Source organism: Lagenorhynchus albirostris, chromosome 20 (assembly GCF_949774975.1).
Source record: "Lagenorhynchus albirostris chromosome 20, mLagAlb1.1, whole genome shotgun sequence".
NCBI lineage: Eukaryota > Metazoa > Chordata > Mammalia > Artiodactyla > Delphinidae > Lagenorhynchus > Lagenorhynchus albirostris.
Genome location: NC_083114.1, coordinates 52,417,801 through 52,438,241, shown reverse-complemented (window position 1 = coordinate 52,438,241; position 20,441 = coordinate 52,417,801). Strand labels below are relative to the sequence as shown.

The 20,441-nt window shown below is 53.9% G+C and overlaps 1 protein-coding gene across 2 annotated transcripts; it reads left to right on the top strand.

Annotated features, from left to right (window-relative positions):
- The first annotated feature begins 12,298 nt into the window (after window positions 1-12,298).
- Window positions 12,299-17,150, top strand: UBALD2 (UBA like domain containing 2). 2 transcript variants are annotated; one of them, XM_060132910.1, is made up of 3 exons: window positions 12,299-12,676; window positions 13,064-13,126; window positions 16,759-17,150. In XM_060132910.1, the coding sequence occupies exons 1-3, from the start codon at window positions 12,557-12,559 to the stop codon at window positions 17,077-17,079; spliced, it is 504 nt and encodes a 167-aa protein (XP_059988893.1). In that variant the 5' UTR covers window positions 12,299-12,556; the 3' UTR covers window positions 17,080-17,150. The 2 variants fall into 2 exon arrangements, with proteins under 2 accessions (XP_059988893.1, XP_059988894.1); XM_060132911.1 differs by having other exon boundaries at window positions 12,306-12,676; window positions 16,762-17,150.
- Window positions 17,151-20,441: the final 3,291 nt, after the last annotated feature.

Genomic DNA, 20,441 nt, shown 5'->3' with positions numbered 1-20,441 from the left:
GCCTCTTGACTCCCTTGCCAGAGATCTGGGCCAAGGAGAGGCCCTGAGGGAGAAGATGGCACAGACAAGAGGAAAAATCCAGAAATGACTCCCATCAAGAGAGCCATAAAAATACTTTTAACTCGAACGAATGGTCTGGGGAGGGGTGGCGCAGAGCGCATAGGGAAATTACATGCAAATACCATGCATCCTTTGGGCGAATAGCCTCAAGGCGTCCTATGCATTTCCACGCTGTGGATGCAGCCCAGCGGAGAGCCCTGCGTTTAAAGGTCTCAGGGGTTTCCTCTAAGCATCCGAGGAAGGCAGGGAGGTAAAAGCTACGTGTTTTATCAGGTCTTCGCCCTTCTTCTCAACCTTGGGTCCAAGGGAGAAAGGAGAAGGCTGTGGGGAGGGGAACAGAGGGATGAGTAATTTCTAGGTCAGCTAGTCCCCTTGAGCTTTTAATTTTGTTCATTTTGGCTGTCCCGGTTTCAGCTCAGATGTGCATTTTCCACCTTTGTAACACATCCATTCATTTGGAAGATTTGCACAGATTCCTGTATCAGGAGGGAGAGAGAGCCTGCAGGTGAAGAGCTGATGGACGCTGCCCTGTATGTAGCACAGCGCTCCTAAGGCAGCAGAGCAGGGAATACCTTGGGAACCTGAAGGAGCTAAGACAGGCCCCTTCTTGGCTGTTGGCTTGGCCCTTCTGCCTGGGCTAAGGGGGGGACAGGAAGGTTAGAGCCCCGGCTGTTCTGAGTATCCAAAAGATGGGCCCAGTCACAACACACAGCCCCTGATCTTAAGCTCATGGCTTAAATGGATTAAAGCTAAAAGCACAAGCAGGGAATTTCACATCCTGCTTCAGATCAGTGTGCTAGGCTGACGCTGACAGAGGGGGCTGAGCCTAAGTGTTTTGAGACCCAGCAAACGGTTCCTCTGACGACCTAAGGCTCTCTGTTGAGGAAAATAACCTTGCCCATTAGGCAATCAGCAATCGGCCTTTCACATTTCGCTTCTTGCCAAGGGTGAATTCTTCATTGTTAATTTCCTGCTCAGCTGTGTGACCCTAACAAAGGAGAACTGTTCAGACTACAGTTGGGTTTGTAACTTCTTAATCTACTTTTCAAGTTAAGATTGAAATGAAAGACAGTGTTTACACTGGTGTGGCTTTGGGTGGGGTGAGGTGCCTGGGGTGGGACCTTGAAGTTGGCACTCGTTGTTAGTGTCACGCAGGTGCCTCACCCTGGCTGCAGCCCTGCTGCCCAGGCATCTGGCATTTGGAGAAATGGAAGACCTGGGACATTAATCCCTTTCAAGGACTCCTTTAAAGAAATTAGGAGAGTTCGTTCTATTTTGCTTTACTTTAGTCCCAGGTTGTTTCTATCAAACACTAGAGCCCGTAAAGCTTGTTTCTGTACATTCGCTTCTCCCTTCACTTCCCTGACCTTCTTCTGGTTTTGAGCTCAGCCCCATCTGGGGCCGCACATGCTGTGTGATAAAGTCAGCGTGAAAGAAGGCGCCACTAACATTTCAGCCCAGTTTGGATCCGCTGCCCCCTCTGCTCTTCCTGGGGAAACACTCAGGCAGGCAAAAAGCCCAGCATCTGTCTCCTGCTACCCAGAGAAACCAGAATGTGGAAGAGGCAGCATGGTGACAGCCTCCACACCTCTATGCTCAACTGCGGTTACTTAGAAAATCGAAGGGAGAAACTGAGAACAAATTCTCTTCCTTCTCCCAGGGTTTCTTGACAACACGAGTCCTGGCTGGAGCATCAGATCTGAAAGAAGTTGGAAGACCATCTAGTCCAGGCTCCCTCACCTGACCGATGAGGCAGCTACAGCCTGGGGAGGGGAAGGGACTTTCTCAAGGCCAGGCCAGTGGAAGCCTGGCTCAGAACCCAGGGATCCCAGGCTTCGTGCACTGGGCCTCGCTGTGGGAAACCCATATTGCTGGTTTGGTTTCTTTTTCTGCAAGGTAGGTTGACTTCTAGAGCTGGTATAAGAGGACAAATCAACTCAAGGAATAAGTTCAGAAATCCAACACAAACACATGTTCACCTGTTGTGATACCAGTGCCCACACACGATAAACCACCCTGCCGTGGAAGTTATCCAATCCTGAGCTCCAGCTGGCGAAAGGAAGCCACAGAACTTCTCTCAGCTGGAGTCTCCCTACACACTCCCTCTACTCCCCTGAAATTGGAGCTGAGGTCAGATCAGTCATTCATCTCCTCCCAGGCACGGGGAACCTAAGGGCAGATGAGGAAAGGGGGTGAGACCCACCACCGAGGGTTAGATCAGATTCTTAGCAAGCAGGTTAAAAGTGTCACATACGCACTCACGGTGCATCCCTGCTAAAGTCTGAGCACTGGCCAATTCTGTGACTCCGTTTACAAAGACACATTTATTCCTGAGCTAATTGCTTGTCCATTTAGGTGACACCTACTATCTTCATCAGGGACACTTCAAAGATCATATGTTGAGCCTGTCAGAGTAATAAACGGAGATACCACTTACTGTTGTGGTTCTGCTGGAAGCCTCAGATCTCTTTCATGTACCATGAGGTGTATATTTATTATATTGCTTCGTCATGTACTGTTACCTTTTATAGTCCAAGATGCTATCTGTGTATAAAAAGAGGCCTAGCAATATCATCAGCTTCCTCTCTGCTTTTCCTGCATCTTGGCCCTCTTTCCTCTCATACATTCTAAAAATCACTCTTTGCTTAACTTTCCTGATACACACCTGTCATCATGTTACTGCCCGTATACCTTTAGTGGCTCCCTATTACCCTACACTAGACAGATATTTTATCCCCGAGCCCTTTTCTCCCTCTGTGTCCCAATAAACCCCGCTCGTACCCTGAAAACAGCTGTCATTCCGGCTCATGTGTTTGCTCATAAAAAACCTGGTTTGTGTCACACCTGTGTGCTGAGGTCAATCCCACTTAGCTGAAATCTGACCTTTTCCATGAAGCCGCCTCTGAGAACCGTGGCCCACAGTTGGCTCTTCTTTTCTCAGAAGTCTTATTGTGTGAATAAATTTCTGTATACCTCACTTGATATGTACTTATATGCAGGATGTCCCCAGCTTCCAAAGGCAAAAGGCATATCAGGTTCTGGAGCCAATCAGAACAAGGTCCTAAGCCCAGTTCTTATCTTACTATCTGTGCGTCTCGGGAAATTTCCTCATTCTCTCTGAGCCTCAGTTTCCTCCTCTATAAATGAACATGAGAACAGCAAAGAGCTGTCTGAACATTCAGTTGGACAAGCTATGTAAAGCCCTAGCACAGTTCCTGGCACACAGCAGGGGCTCAATAAATGCTAACTTTTTTTAATTTAAAAAATCATTAGTACCTATAAGAGAAAAGAATCTGAAAAAGAATAGATATATATAACTGAATCACTGTGCTGTACACCTGGAACTAACACAACATTGTAAATCAACTAAACTTCAATAATAAAAAATATTGTTATGAAGCAATTGGATTCCAGAAGATAATTGTTTTTTATTTATTTTTCAGCTGCACTGGGTCTTTGTTGCTGTGCGCGGGCTTTCTCAAGTTGTGGCAAACAGGGGCTACTCTTCGTTGCAGTGCGCGGGCTTCTCATTGTGGTGGCTTCTCTTGTTGCGGAACACGGGCCCTAGGCGTGCGGGCTTCAGTAGTTGTGGCACGTGGGCTCAGCAGTTGTGGCTCGCGGGCTCTAGAGCTCAGGCTCAGTAGTTGTGGCACACGGGCTTAGTTGCTCCATGGCATGTGGGATCTTCCCGGACCAGGGCTCGAACCCGTGTCCCCTGCATTGGCAGGTGGATTCCTAACCACTGCGCCACCAGGGAAGCTCCCAAAAGATAACTTTTTAAAGTCAGGGGTCCAGGATTTCTGAGCCAGGATGTGCATTCAAGACCCTGCCTTTGGGAATTCCCTGGCGGTCCAGTGGTTAAGACTCCACACTTCCACTGCAGGGGGCCCAGTTTCAATCCGTAGTCAGGGAATTAAGATCCCACAAACCACGCGGCCAAAACATAAAAAAAAAAAAAAAAACCCGTGCCTTCATGGTGCAGATGATAGAACTACAATAGAGGGAGGCAGAGCCCAGGGCTTGGATCCCCTGAGACACCCCCTTTCTGCGCCATTGGAACCCAAACTGCCAGGAACACATCTCCGCCATCACGCCTGTGGGCTCCTGAATGGCCAGATAAAAAGCCAGCCTGCACCCCTTCCTTCTTCCCAACGCACGGCAGCCCCAGTGTCTGCACTGGAAGCGAATGTCACCCTCAAAGGCCCTCTAGATAGGCCATCTGTGGACTGGGCTGTGTATCTGTGAGCCACCATTGTTAACTTTTCATTTATGTGTCATCTGCTAACTAGAGAGAAAGCCCATTGGGCTGGGGCCTGCTCTCCAGAGCTGATTGTTCGGAATTTTGCCAGCCAAGTTGTGAAACGGCCAGTAGCTTGAAACTGGCCATAATGGGACTATTTAAACCACAGAAAGCATCAAATGCTGCCAATCAGGGCTTCCCCCACTCCCCAGAGCCAGTTTGCCAGCACACCCCTGGCCTTAGGTTTCTTCAAATCCCCCAGAAGGACTGGCCACATCGTTTCCCGTATGGGTAAGAGTCATTAGATAAATGACTAGTTAAATACTTACAAAGAATAATCGATTTTGAACAATAACTCCATCCAAGCACTTTTGAATGCGTTAGCTCATTTACTCTTCAGAACAACCCCTAGAGGTAAGTAGGACTATTGTTCCCATTTCCCAGATGAGGAAACTGAAGCTCACTCCACCAGGGAGCAGGAAACTGCCTGAGCCTAAAGCCCCAGGTCTTCCCCACAGATCGCTTGTCCTACCAGCCTCCATGGGGAAAACCTGTCCCTGTGCCAGGCCTGCTGGTCCTGAGCCAGCAGAGTAGTTCTCTCTGTAGTGGCACCAGTGAAAAAGGGCGACTCGTGGGGACTTCTCTCCACCTCACCTTCACCTTGTCTCTCTAACTTTCATCTGCCTTCCTTATCCCACTTCCTTCTACCTCATCTCCGCCTCTGAATTAGGACCATTTTTCAACAAGGCCTTTGACCCCCGTCTCCTCTTGTCTATGGAAGTCTTTCTTGGCCTTAAACTTCTCTCCTATAGACACTTCGGTGAACCCTGTGCTTTGGAACTGCCTTCAGGTCTGGACAGACATCCTGTGTCCTTGCACAATCCCATCTGATGACTGGGCTTAGTACACACCCCAGGCAGTAGGACAGCTCTGGCCTGGCAGCTCCCCAAGGGTGGGTCACAGGATTTTCTCTGCCTGCTCCCAGGGTCCAAGGCATGATGGGCATGGATTTTGTTGGTGACAAGGCGTGTTCTGGTGGTTTCCCAATTCTGTTGTGTACAACCCAGTGCTCTCATTCTCAGTAGAGACTTCCTTCCTCTTTATGTGGAACACTGCCCTGTGTTTATTAACAGCGCCCTGCTTGCTCCAAAGAGCGGTGTGGGCTCTTGGGGTCAGGAAATAGCACGCATCCATCATTTGACCCGAGGTGCCCTGTGTTCCTGACAGGAGGGCACCTGTCACTGCCAAACTTGCAAAAAAAAAAAAAATGACCAGGGACTTTATTTTAAACAAATGCTTCTCCTCCAGGACTTGCCTTCCCTTTTTTTCCCCCCAAATGTACGCTGGCTTCCTGTGTTTCTGAAATTTTCCAAAACCTCAAGCAGCATCTCACTGGAAACTACAGACCTCTCCAATATTTCTCTCCGTTCTGCTGAGTCCTGGTCCATTTATATCCCCTCTATGACTCTGGGATTTAGAGATAAGCAAGTGAAAATAGGTTCGTCCTCACTGCCCAACAGGCTGGGACCTGTGGAAGAGCCGCATGTAGGTGGTTTAGACACTGCTAACGTTCACCAGTCCCTGGATTTCTACTTCTGGGTGTGCAGAAGATCGACTTTGCTTTTCCCTGGAAGTCAGGAGAGGCTATGTGATTCTTCTGGACAATGAACCATGAGCAGAGGTGTATTACTTCTGGGCTAAAGCGTTTACTTGCCGACATTCAACCCTCCAAGCCTCTCATTGCCAAGTTCTAGCTGGTGCACAGGAACAGATAGGAAACGCTTTAGGCTTTGTGGTTCGTACTGCAACTACTCAGCTCTGTTGTAGCACGAAAGCACTCATAGATGATACATAAACAAACAAATAGAGCTGTGTTCCAATAAAACTTTATTTACAAAAACAGGAGGCAGCCCGAGAGCTGCAGTTTGCCAATTCGGAGCTACAAGGCAGTGGAAGCTCCTACAGGCTGGATCATCATATCACTGCCCAGAGGGCAGTTTTTCTTGAGAGTCACCGAACTGCAGCGAACTTTGCATGAGTGAGAAGTAAGACTGTAGGATTGTAGTTACCTCAGCATAGCTTAGCCTTACCTGGCCAATTTACGGAGTCTCTGCACCAACTTGAGGAAGCATGTACCGTTTTTTGTGGACAAAGGAAGTGATACTCAGCCCCCTCCTCCTCCCCCGCTGCCCAGGGCAGGTCCACTCCAACCCATGCCTCTCCAAGCTTAGTGTCTCCCCCACCCCATTCCCCAACAGAAGCCCCGACGGGTCTTGCTATAAACTTGCTTTCAAGGTAACTCTGTGCTTTAGTTTATACTGTTTCCACTTCCAAAAATTCCCTTCCGTCTCCTTACTATCTACCCAAATCCTTCCCAACTCAGATCTCCCTCCTCCAAGGAGTCTTCTTGGACAATCTTCTATGATTGATCCTATGATTAGAGTCACTGTCTGAGGTCATGAAAATGAGAAAAAGAGAAAAAGAAAGCCAGCCCTTGTTGCGAGTGATCCATATTGCTCAGGGGGCTTCGCTGAGCTCATCCAGCAGAGTTCGAGGAGATAGAGACTGGGCCCCGGGAAAGGTGAGTCACTTAATCAATGGGATCAATGTCTCAGACCCACAATCGCCTTTGTCTGGAGATACCTGCACATAGGATTAAATGACCAAGAAAAGCAAGGGAGGGGCTTCCCTGGTGGTGCAGTGGTTAAGAGTCCACCTGCCAATGGAGGGGACATGGGTTCGAGCCCTGGTCCGGGAAGATCCCACATGCCGCAGAGCAACTAAGCCCATGCACCACAACTACTGAGCCTGCACTCTAGAGCCCGCGAGCCACAAGTACTAAGCCTGTGTGCCACAACTACTGAAGCCCGCGCACCTAGAGCCTGAGCTCCACAACAAGGGAAGCCACCGCAATGAGAAGCCCGCGCACCGCAACAAAGAGTAGCCCCCGCTCGCCGCAACTAGAGAAAGCCCGCGCGCAGCAATGAAGACCCAGTGCAGCCATAAATAAATAAATAAATAAATTTGTAAAAAAGAAAAAGCGAGGGAGGGAATGCTTAATGCAGATTTGAGGATTATGTGTCTGGGGAGAAAAGGAATATGTATTTGGGGAGAGTCATACAAGGGTTTTCAAAGGTACTAGTCTTGTACTTCAGTTGTATGTTGGGTATGTGGGTGTTTGTTTATTATTCTTCAAACTGTGCATAGGTTATACACAGACTTGGTATATGATATAGTTCTCAAAAAAAGAAAAGAAAAGAAAAGAAAAGTTGTGTCAAGTTGGAAGGCTGTCTCAAACCTTGAAGTCAGTGGCTGCCACAGCAACGGGCCTCCTGTGTTTTGGACTCACGGATGGGGATAGAGAGGCCCACTTCCAGGCTGATCAATTCCTGTCCCATAGAGAGAAAGTGGCAGGTGCCTGAGTCCAAGCAGACAATTGAGGCCCCCAGAGAAGGAAGACCCTCCTAAGAAGGCTGTCTCCTGCCCTCCCTTCCTGTCCCCCTCGGCAAAGACCCACCTCTGACATCCCTTCGAAAGTGTTGCCAGAGACTTACCTACCATAAGACACACCTGGCAACGGGAGGTGGGGCTGCCTTATCAGGGGGCTGGCAGGTACAGGACAGAGAGTACAGGCCTCAGTGCTCCTTCTGGGAACTGCCATTAACTGTGCTGGGATTGGTATGGCCTTTGTCCCTTGTGGACATGTGACATTTGGTGAAAACGAAATCTGGTATAAAGCAGTATAAACTCACATCACCTGAGGACTGGCTTTGACCTTCCCACTACTTCCAATAATACAGACAAGCTTTTGTGTCTTTTCAGTACCACTGAGAGAGAAGATAAGGTGCATTCCAGGGGGTGGACAGGGCTAGAAAGTAGATTGTGATATTTAAGAGCTCTGGGAGCAAACACATGTACCTGCGTTCAGATCTCAGCTCCACCCTGAGCTATCTGAGTGACTTGGGGCAAGTCACTTACCCTCTCTGACCCTGCTTTTCTTTGTTAGTTGGGGATATGCACAGTCCCCACCTCCCTGGGTTGTTGTATTAAACAAGATAATCCAAATAAAGAATGGCGCAGAGCTGGGTTCAGAGTACATTCTCAACAGACATAATGTTTTGTCATTGAGACAAAATCTCAGTGATCACGGAGGACTGGGATTTGCCTGGAGTAGAAGTACTCCTGCACTAAGCCCCCATCTTCTTTAAGGAAAAAGACTAGGAAAAAAACCGAATGCTTCAAAAGCGGCAAAAAAAAAAAAAAAAAAAAAAAGTGGCAAAGTTTACCTTGCCCATGATATAGTAGAAATAGCATAAATTTGCCCTGGCAAGTAGTTGTAAAAAAAATAGGTTGTGTTAAACAAACAAGGGCTGGCGATAGTGCTCGAAGTCCACGAAAGGAGAAGGGAGCCATCCCACCTCCAGGAGTGCCTGGGTCCACCCTAACCCAGCTGCCCCACAGACCTTGGTGCTGCTTGTCTGCATCTGGTCTCTTTACCTGGCACTTCATCCTCTCCCATCCTCCCTCTCCTTCTCTCAGCATCTTTCTGCTTCTCCTGGCCACCTCGTCCTTTTGTCTTGGCAGCGAAACAAGAAATGAGAATTTGAAGAGGGAGAAAAGGAGGGAGGGAAGGAAGGGACGGGAGAAAATGAGAGATCTAATCCCATTGCTACCATAAATCAAGCAGGGGCTGTGTGGCTTTGAGTAGGTTCCTCACCCTCTCTGAGCCTCAAGACTATTAGAAGTTTCAAATCAGAGAAGATGTGCAGAGGTGTACAAAGTTTCACGGGGAGCCTGCATGTGGTGGGCCTTGGGTACCAAGAGTCCCCAAGTTCCCTCTCTGTTTTTTGTTTTCGTTTTAATTTTTTGGCTGTGCCACAAAGCTTGTGGGATCTCAGTCCCACGCCCCCTGCTTTGGAAGCACGGAGTCCTAACCACTGGACCGCCAGGGAAGTCCCTCCCTCTCTCAGCTTTGTTGGATCTCTTTGGGTTGAGGAGTAAGAGGTAGAAAGGAGGAAAAAAGGAATAGGAACGGAATGCACTGCAGAGATGGAGGTTGGGAATGTCAGTTCCCCACCCCTCCCCCATGATTGCCCAAGACAGCTGGTGCCTCCTTTTCCCCATCTGGGGCTCACTACTTTTCAAGCGTCTGCTGTGCAAGTCCCAGTGCCCTTGATGGCTGTTGTTTGTGAGCCCCACTGAGGTGACACTGCAGCATTAAGGAAGGTAGTATGGTGTAATGGTTAACCGCAAGGTTCTGGAACTACACTGGGCCAACGCTTCACTCCAGCACTTATTACTGTGACCTTGGGTAAGCTCCTCCCCTCTTCTGGGCCATAACCGCCTTGCTTGTGAAATGGAATTCTGGATTGTGTGAGTTAACAGACAGTAAACGCTTCAGAAGGTGCTGGCTCACACGAAGTGCTTGGTAAATGGCAGCTGTTTGTGATGCTCCAGCTACTTATTGTTGCCTGTCTCTGTACCAACTCAATGACTTGCATTCACAGCATCCTTGTTATCCGGGCCCAGAGGAAATACTGGCTGAGGTTGTTTCTCTTAGTTGTTGTGACATGGCCCGTTCTGTAGCCTAGATCACTGATGTAACAAGGATTTTGTTCCTTCCAAGGCTACTACTGGGTTTTACTCGTTATTAAGGGGCATGTTTTCATTGTTCTGTGTTACCTGATGCACACTGTCCTCTCAGATGAAAATAATAATACCTTCAGTTAATAATACCTCACACTTGGGGAGCTGCTTTCATCCCAGCAGCTCAAAGCCCTCTACAAACAGGACCTCATTCATTCTCCCTGCGCTCCCAGGACCAGGGCACTCCTGTTTCCCAGTCCGAGAAGGGGAAGCCCTACCCTCATACATCGCTGAAGAGATTCTCAGAAGCCAAAGTACTGATTAAGTATTTCCACTACTCATGGCCACAACTCAGAGGCAGAACTCTGTTGCTCTCTCTGCCCAGGGTGACTTTATGCCCCCAGCAGATAACCAGAGTGGCTTAGGGCTTTGTCTTCCATGCCTATGCCAGGTGCCTACAGCTGTGCCCTGCAAATGGTAAACTAAAGAAAGCTTTGGAATAAACCACACTGATATCCAAGAAAAAAAATAGGTTTGGCATTTTTGGTGTTTTCAGGACCTTTGTCTTCCTTGAGAACTTCTTAAATAAGACCTAAGGGCTCCTGCAGCCTGACGCCTCTGCCCAGTTAGATCCTACTACTCATGGCCCTGACATGCTTGACAACTGTATGTACTTGTGAAAACTGGAGCCCCACAGTGACAGTACTTCCTTGTTCTGGGCTGCTCGTGGGCCAGGCCCCTTGGCAATGGCAGCTGCTGGATACTCACTTTTTTTTTTTTTTTTTTTTTTGCGGTACGCCGGCCTCTCACTGTTGCAGCCTCTTCCGTTGCGGAGCACAGGCTCCGGACGCGCAGGCTCAGCGGCCATGGCTCACGGGCCCAGCCACCCTGCGGCATGTGGGATCCTCCCGGACCGGGGCACGAACCCGCGTCCCCTGCATCGGCAGGCAGACTCTCAACCACTGTGCCACCAGGGAAGCCCTGGATACTCACTTTTTATTTCACCTTGCAATTACTGGAAGGGAAGGGCTGCAAGCTGTACTTGACTCTCTAGTCACACTCCAGTTCTCAGCCCGTGAGCGCTTGGGGGTGGCCAAGTGCAATTACGGGAAGAGAAATGGGTCTTTTGGCCTCGGCAAAAAGCTGACTCCTGCCCGTTCAAAACAAACAAGAAACAAACAAACAAAAAGACTAACTAAATGGGACAAACTCATTATAGTGCCTGAGGCTGTTTTTCATCAGAACATAAACACTGGGTGTAACTTTTTCCTATTTATATTCTGTTTTTTTACATGGTTAAGTTTTCTTAGATGGAGAGTTAAATCCACTTTAGGCAAAGTCAAAATAGAACTTGCTTGCTTTCTTCTTAGCCTCCCGTTCTGAAGACTCTTAACTAATTATTATATACTCTTCGACTGGTATTTCAGATCCAGAACTTACTAAGTTTTTTAGAAACAGAAATTCTAACAGTGAATTCCTAGCAATGTTTACCTTCCTAAACTCTCTGGCCTTTCTTCTGTATGCTTAAACTCCTAGTTCTTTCCCCACCCGCACAAATCCCAAGCACAAACCTTGAAGGTTAAATCCTAATCCAGAAGATGGAAGCTCAGTGCATATAAATAAACTTTGTTTTTAAATGTCAAGGGTTGAGAGCCGGTACATGTATAGAAACAAATTAAAGTTTCAGTTAGGCCAATCAATTTAAGGAAAAACAGTTTTTTAGCTTGGAATATTAGTGTCTGAGAAAGTCTCGTTTCCCCCTTGCAATTGTATTTATAGTGTACATTAACAGTAGTTTTCGTCTTCAGAGAGCCAAGTTTTTGTCCTAAAAACGTAGGGAAAGACTGTTGGGCTCTTGGGGTGGGTAGCGGCTGGAAGGAGGCATGAAGTGGGTACGTTACATTTCAATAAAAAGCTTAAAAAAAAAAAAGTAGAGCAGCTTGAAAGTTTTAAAAAAAATAAACAATTTTGAGAGTTGAGCAGCTGCAAAGTCTCTGTCTGTTTTCTATTTTGATCATTCTGTTTCTCGAGATGACCACATCTTTCAGAGGAAGTGAGTCAAAGCCACTCTGTCTTGCTTTTCCAGCTGAGCATGTTCAGTTTCAATGAAGTAATGAATGAACTTGGCTGCACCACCCCCAAGCCTACAACAGCAAACAGAGGGGCCTCGGCCAATCAGCAGGCACTCAAGGCTTTCAAGTTGAGTTCAAACAGGTCCAAGGGAGACCAATCAGCGCGCGCGGCTCCTCCCCAGACGCCGGGCCGTGGCCAATCATGAGCCAGGACGAGCCAAAACACAGCGTCCGGCCAATACCGGGGAGCCCCACGGCGCCGACGTCCGCCAATGGGCGCGGCCAGGCAGAAAGAGAAACAGTGCGGGCCCGCAGGCCGCAGGATTCGAATCGAACGTCTGCCAGGGAGCCGGGCGCCGGCCGAGCGGCGCGGGCCAATCAGCGGCGGCGGCTCGCGGCCCCCGAACGTTGGGACACCCGGCCCCGCCCCGCACTGTTGTTTGTGGTGTCGGCCGGCCGCGCGAGCCGGACCACAACACTCGCCCGGCGGGCGGCGGGGCGGGCGAGGGTCCGGAGGCCGCGGGCGGCGGCGAGCGCGAGCCGAGGGCGGCCGGCCTCCCGCGGCCGCCGATCCCGGGAGGGGGCGCCGGCCGGAGCCATGTCGGTGAACATGGATGAGTTGCGGCACCAGGTCATGATCAACCAGTTCGTGCTGGCCGCAGGCTGCGCGGCCGACCAGGCGAAGCAGCTGCTGCAGGCGGCCCACTGGCAGTTCGAGGTGCGTGCGGGCCGAGCTAGCGAGTGCTCCCGGCCGGCCCCGCTCCCCGGCCGCCGGCACTGGGGCAGAGGCGCAGGCCGGGGCGCCCGGCCGCGCGCCACGGAAGGGGGTGGGGGGAGGGAAGCTCTATTTATATCGCCCCGTCAGGCGCTCAGTGACCTCGTGGTCTCGCGTGGGGCGCGGGGCCCTGCCGCCCTGTACCTCCGCGCGCGGCCCGGGGACGTCCCCTCGAACAACGCGGGCCGGCTGTCCGAGGGGTCGGGCCCGGCGGCCCGAGCGCGGCGCCGCGGACACTGCGGATGAGCCCGGCCGGTGGGGCAGGGCCGGCCGGTGGGCTTCCTGCCCCGTCCCCGTTAACCGCCGCCCTGCCGCTATGTTTGTCCGCAGACCGCCCTGAGCACGTTTTTCCAAGAAACCAACATTCCCAACAGCCACCACCACCACCAGATGGTAAGTGTGGCCGGGCTCCGGCGGGAGGGCCGGCGGGCTGGAGGGTCGGCTTCGCCGCGGCCGCAGCCCACCCGGGCGGCCGAGGGCGCGGGCCGGGGGCCGCTGTCAGGCGCCGACGGTGACAGCCATGTTGCCGGGGAGCGCCGAGCCGCGATGTAAACAAAGAGCCAAAATGTCTTCCAGGAAAGAGCGGCTCCCGGGGCCGGCTGGCTCGCCCAAGTTTGCAGTCAGGCCTCCTGGGCTGCTGTAGTTCGACCTGAGGCCTTGTGCTCGGCGCTCCCCCTGGGCCAGGGGCTAGGAGGGCGGCGAGGGTGGCCGGCGGAGTAGCCGGCTGGCAGGGAGTGGGGAGGGGGGCTCGGACGACAACTAGACGTCGGGGGAACCCGGGCCGAGTGAAGGGCCCCGAGGGGACTGAGACCTGGAATGTCTGTCTATATGGAGCACCCGTCTTGCTGTTGGAGTGGCAGCCCCCCATGCAGACAACCCAGCTCTGCAGAGAACAGGAAAGGGATAAATCCACCCTGGCCTGGGAGCTGGGCTCCCCCCAGAGTTATGTTCACTCTTTCCTGTTCATGGAAAAAGACCTACCCTGAGCGTGGAAGACTTACAGATTTTTGACAAGATAAACCAAGAATGCGTTTAATCTCAGTAGGTGAAGATACATAAAACACAGGAAACAGAAGTGGTTCAGGCCTGGATTTGCTTTCGTCTCTTTTCCAAGCTGGCCCCAGGCCTGGGCCTTTGCCCTCCTGCCCTGCTTTCCACAGGCATAGGACATCCCTTTCACTTTAGAGGATTGAATGCCTTCTCTACCTCTCTAGTTACCTATTAGCCCTGCTGGTGGGGGGAGGGCCTCAAGATAGGGATTGTAAAACATGATTCCCCAGGAGATCTGTTATGGCTTCTGGAGTACATTTTTGGCATTTTGGTGTCCTTGCCCGTGGCTCCCTTCTCAGAGCTGCTGCCTTGCCTGGAGAAGCTGCAAATGGTTCCTCTGCTGTGCCTTATCTTTGGCGCTCTGTATTCATCTAGTTGCAAAGGACAAGTAGAGGGGGTCTGTTTTGACCCTTTTAACCAGCTTTTCTCTTGGAATAGCCCATGCTATTTGTATAAATCAAAAAACAAAACTGCATCGGAATATGATGAGAATTATGCTGGCTGCAGGGCTGTGGCAGTTGAGGCTGGGCTCTTGGTAAACCCAAGAGGGGTTCATCTCCAGGGGACCCTCCCCTGTACCGGACCGTGGGAAGCTCGGGTGTGAGCCTGGAGCTTGCCTCTGTCTTGCCTCCGTCTCCTCCTAAAGGGGCCTTGAGGTTTGCTCCACCAACTGTGGTCGTTTCAAAAGGCCCAGGCTTCCAGCACAGCCACTCTGTGCTGCCCTGAACAGAGGGGCTCGCCCCCGAGAGCTGGGACTGATGGTCCTTTTAGGTTCTGTTGCTCCTTCCCTGCAAATCCTGAGGGACTGTCATCTTTTTGAAGCTTCCCTCAAGGGCTGTGGCTGGTTTTTTAATAGACATTATGATCAGTGTATCCATGAGAACGCCATCCCTGCCCTCAAGGAGTTGGTAATTTTTTTTAGAGATAATATAAATCAAAGGAAAATGTTAGATTAAAAATACCAGAAGTGACCCAGGCCAAGAGCTGCTGATAAATGGTTGTCCCATAGATGACTGTACCTACACAGTCGGAGGCATCTTCCTAGATAAGGGAGGGCTCCTGGGTTAGATGGGGAAGGGCCGGGAAGAGGAGGAAGACACTGGATGCGAAGCAGTAGGACGTTAGCGGGGTGCAGTGGACGCTGGGTGTGCTTGAGAGCTGGAAAGTTCCATCCACAGCTATTAGAAGCAGAGCTGGAGGGACTTCTACAGGACCTGGTCCGAACCCCTGGTTTTATAGAAGTAGAGAGAAACTCCAGAGAGGTTAAGGGACTTGCCTGAGCTCACACAGGCAGGTGGGCACAGGCCTGCCCCGGATCCAGGCCGCTGCCGCTGTCGGGGGCCGGGGGCAGGGTGGCTGCCGAGGAGACAGGCTCCACTGGCTCGGTGAACTGGGGAAGTCGGTCACGATGCTGTGATGCAATTGGCCTGTCCCCCCCCAACCCCCCATTCATTGTTTCCTGCTGCCGAGAAGTCAGCCCTGGTGGGGGGGGGGCGGGGGCGGGGAGGAGTGAAGGGAGGAGGGAAATGGTCTGGGTGGGGCCAGGCCGGGTCCTGTGGCCTCCCTGGAGAGGACGCTGGTTGGAGCGCCCCAGCTGCCGATGTGGAGCCGGCCCAGTTCATCAGAGGGGGTTTGCCCCCCTCCCGTGGGCCTGTCCTCCTTCTGGGCTGGGGTTTAATTGCAGAGCTGTGGAAGCTCCCGGGACAGAGCCCTGGGAGCAAGGTGAGGAGCCCTAGAATCGTGCTCCCTGAGCCCTCTGCCTGGGGGAGGGGCCGGTGTTGCTAAAATTAGGAGAAATTCAAAGAAGGGCTCCCGTGGCTTCCTGGGAAAGGGAGAAGCTGCTGCGGGGTCAGAACTGGCTTTGGGCAGGCCTTGTTCTCTGCTGCCTGTTCCCTGCACCCTGGTGAAGTGCTCGGGGGGGTGGCACCCCCATGCCCCCCACGCCACAGGGCTGGGAGGCCTGCGGTCCCCGCTGTTTGCAGGGAGGCTGCCAGTTACCGCCCAGCAGCCCAGCCCCTGCCCTTCCTGGCTGGGGTCCCTGCTCAGGGTAGTGGCAGAAGACAGCAGATGCTGGGATGTTTGCAGCTGCCCTCACAAAGCGGGCTGAGAGGGGCTGAGCGGACCGAGACACTGGCAGCATCTGGCCAAGGGCAGCCTGCTGGGAGATGCCGGTTTTTGTCCTCGGGGAGCCCAGGCATGAAGTTGCACTTGACTCTTAAGTGCAGAGTGGGGCTGGGTAGAGGTTAAGAGCTTGGGCCCGCAGACCTGGGAGCCCCGGGATTCGGGCTTCTCAACTTGTGCCCTGCAGCGGTGTGTTTTTGGTCCAGTGACCTGAGCTCTGGGCCTCAGTTTCCTCATCTGTAACCGAGAAGACCATCAGAATGACCTAGCACCCTGGTGAGGAGTGAGAGCGCGCAGGCTGAGGCCCCGAGGCCCGCTGGCTGGTGCTGTGGATGTGGAACGGACCCAAGCACCTAGCAAGTGCAGCCTCCCCGGGGTTGGCATAGGAGGGAGATCCTGGATCTGGCCGCCTTCCCTTGGCTAACAACCTCGGAACGTCTGAGGGCGGATTATTGAGGAGCCAGCTGGTTTCTCACCCAGGGTGAGGCGCTCAGCAGCGGTGTCCTGGGCTGCCTCCCTTGTCCTGGCTTCAATCTGACACCCTAGCTTCTGCCGGAATTAACCATCTACTTCTGACACTCAGAGCGTCATTCCCAAACATCAGGAAACACTCTTTGGTTTTGACAAAAATTGTAGGAGTCCGCCCCCGGTTTTCTGTTTTTATTGGCTCAGGGTGCAAGGAGTGCTTTTGTCCTGCTGAAACCGCTTATGGACTGAAAAACGGGGAGGAAGGAGGGCCCAGTGTGGGTGAGCCCCGTGGGAAGGCTCTATAGACCCGCAGACAGTGGCCTGGGATCGGGGCGGCGGGTGGGGGCGGTGCAGGCAGCCCTTGCAACCCCAGTGTTCTCTCCCAGCAGATGTGCACCCCGAGCAACACACCTGCCACGCCGCCCAACTTTCCCGACGCGCTGGCCATGTTCTCCAAGCTTCGCGCCTCCGAGGGCCTGCAGAACAACAACGGCCCCATGACCGCGGTGGCCTGCTCCCCCCCAGCAAGCTTCAGCCCCTTCTGGGCCTCGTCCCCGCCCAGCCACCAGGCCGCCTGGATCCCACCCTCCTCCCCCACGGCCCACAGCTTCCACCATCTCCACCACCCGCAGCCCACGTGGCCGCCCGGAGCACAGCAGGGGGGCACCCAGCAGAAAGCCGTGGCTGCGATGGATGGCCAGAGATGAGACTGGATGCCGCCGGGCGCTGGGCTGGAGCTGGGGGCAGTCCAGGGTCGTGGGGACACAGGAGGGCCGGGGCGGGGTGGGGGGAGCTGGGGCGGGCGGGGTTTCCTGAAGATCGCACTGGAAGATTTTATAAGAGAATTTTTGTGGGTGGAGGGGACAGTAAACTTCCTGAGCCACTTGGGTCCTTCAGGAGTTTTCAGGCAAGTTTTTTTTCTCTTTTTAATATATAACTATAATATATATATGAATATATAAAAGTAACTAATGTGTGTGAGAACGGGGCTGGCTGACGGGTGTTGGGTCAGTGGGGAAGGGCCAGAGAAGCCTCCCTTTGGGCCAGCACCCTGTCCTCCACCCCGGTCCCGGGCGCAGGTGCTTGGAAGCCAGGTGGTGTGATCCTGCAGTCACGAGGTGTCTGCCGGCTGCCTCCTCTCAAAGGCCACACCTTCTGGAATCAGGAGAAGGACCACCACCTCTCCACTCCACGTGATGGCGGCAGGAGGGGTGCGCCGGCTGGGTGAAGGTGTGGGCCCTCTTCGCCGTCCTGAGGCTCTCCCCACCCCCAGCCAGTGGCTCTCCAGCTCTTGTCGCCTCTCCCGGTGTCACCCCTGTCTCCATCTAGGTGTGCAGGGCTTGTGCGGGACTTTAAGAGCCAACTGGGGTCAGAGGCCCGGGCTCGGCCAGTGGGCTTGACCCCCGTAGCTGCCCTGCCTCTTCCACCGTGCAGCCCAGCCGCGGACAACAGAGTGGAGAGCTTGCCTTTGGATTTAGTTCCCAAATCAGTCATCTCACCAGGGTGAAATTTTAATTTAAAACTTAAAAGAGACTTTTCTAACTTGCCTGGTTTGCGGTGCCTTTCTTTACCTTGGTGTGGAGAGCGTGCTCCTTGGGCAGAGGGGTGGTGAGGCTCTCGGCTGTGCTGTGGTTGGGGGACCAGCTCCATTGCCACGTGGCGGGTCTGGACGCTCTGATAAGGGGCATCCTGGTCAGGGGGCCACGCGACAGGCTGGATCCGGTTGTGTGTGGGGAGGAGAGGAAGGACAGGTCCTGGCTTGGCTACGGTAACCCTCTCCCTTGGCTCTCGCCACCGTGCAGCCCACCGCAGGCTAGGCCTCAGCCCTGGAGCCCCTGTCTTTGCCTGCAGTGGGGGAGCTGCCTCCCCGCCTGGGGGCCCAATGGCAGCCCCACGCTTCTGCTTGTTCCCCCAGGCGCTTGCTGCTGGACCTGTCTCTGCTGTCCCTGCCCTCAGCCTCCTTTGGGGTAACCTGTCCCCATGTGCATGTTGTGTGGCCCTGTCCCAAAGGTCAACCGAGGCGATCAGGGAGCCACAGAGACTGGGTGGGTCCCCAAGAGGACTGGCTTCCTTTCCCTTCCCCCCTTCGCTCGGCCTTCAGGCGCTGGAATGGAAGCAGCAGTGATGGCAGCTGGGCTCTTCTCAGACTCCAGCGCAGGTGGCCATGTGCGTGAGGAGCTTGTCCGCCCAATTGGAGGAGTGGGTGGCTGGCCCCAGGGTTGGGATTCCTCCTGAGCCCCCTGCCCCCCGCAAAAAACAAACCCCTTTAACATGTGTGAGTGGGCTCGTTCCCTCCCTCTCTCAGCAGCCCGGGCACTGCTGTCGATCAGGACTGCGGGGCCTGGAGGTTCAGGCCCAACGTGCAGTGACACTTGGGAAGGGCCCCACCTGGCAAGCCAGCCCGTGCTGCTCCTGGGCCTCGTGTGTCTCACAAGGTCACCTGTGGGGCCGCCCCTGCAGGGGTGGAGAACTGGGGACGCAGCTGTCCTTGGTCCCTCTGTATGTGATCATGTACTTTGAAGCTGGGTTTGTCGTTTCAGTTTTGTTTCCTCCTTGGAAACCTGTGAGACTCCTCCCACCCGCACCCCTCACTCTGCCCACCTGTGCTTTCCCAGGCTGGAAGGGGAAGGCCCCTCGTGGGCACGTGGGCGGTCAGTGCTGGGCGGCCTGGGTGAGCATAGGCAGGCAGGTCCGGGTGCGGGGAGGCAGGGGTGGCCTGGGCTGCTTGGGGAATGTCACCCCTCATCCTTTCCGGGGCATCGGGGAGGCCTGGCTGCCGCTCCTCCCTTCCAAGCTGGTGAGTTGGGATTCTAGAGCAGGGACACTGAGCCAGTGACCTGACATTTCTCAGGCAGGAGCAGAGGAGGCCTGGGCCTGGCCCTGCCGCCCCTTGCAGAGAAAAGGGTGTGGGGGTGTGGGCGGTGCCAACTGGGACCCCAGCGTTCAACAGTGAACGGGATCTCAGCAGATGGGGAGAGATGGGGGATGCCCCTTCCCGCAGGGAGCGCCTGCCCCACCCATGACACCCCAGCCAACTCCACCCTCCTGTGCCCACAGGGGCATGAGGGAGAAACCCTTTTCTCGGTTACTTCCTGCTACACTTTCCTGTGTGACTCTGTCATCCCTCAATTCACACCCTGAAGCAGCCCTCTTACTGGGCCCAGACATCCCTTTCCCATGTCAGAGGGGACTGGGGGTGGTGGGGGGGAGGGAGGGAACCCCACCTTGGAAGAGGGAGCTGCTGAGAACAGATCTGAAGGCAGAAAACTGCTTCCATGACTGCAGAGGCCTCCGTCCGGGTGCGGGGCAGCACTCCCTTGTCCCTGGGGCTTTGATTGGGGACGCGCTTGTCCCTTACAGTTGACTTGGGGGACAGCAGTGAGCCCTCTGGCCTGCTTGGGGTGACACTGAAGCAGGGCAAGGGCCAGGCCTCAAGACCCCCTGGCAAATGCCAGGCACACTTCTGCTCTATCTTCCTGGGGAGGGGTGGGGAAGGGAGGGGAATAGGGACACGACCTAGCCCTGGCGGCCCCTGGGTCTGCGCCCCTCCTGCGTCTGTAGCAGGCACTCAAGGGTAAGCCACAGAGGACAGCAAACGGGGACCTTCCCAGGTGCTGGTGGCACTGCTCCCCCCAGGATGTGCCAGGAGCTCCCTGCCAGCAGCAGGAGGGCTGCCACCCTCACCTTTGCTCCAAGATACACAAGGTACAGCTCGTACACGAGGAACAGCTCAAGCACAGACATGAAGCTCCCAACCTCACCAGAGTGCCCTGGCCAGCCTCCCCAGATGGAAGGCAGTGCCAGGGAAGGCCACAGCACCGGGTCCGGCTGGGGTCAGGAGAGGGCAGACCGCTTGCAGGCCCGCCAGTCCCCGGAGCCTGGGGTCTGGCCTGTGCTGCCTCTTCCTGGCCCTGGGTCCAACACTCAGCCCTCTCGAAGCCCTGGCACCCTCAGAGAACAGCTCAACCTGTTTGGGGGCCATGGCCTAATGGTCAGGCTGCAAGAGGTCTGCCATCCGACCTGCAGCGGCCCCTGCCTCTCACTCCACCTTCCTGAGCCAGGACCAGAG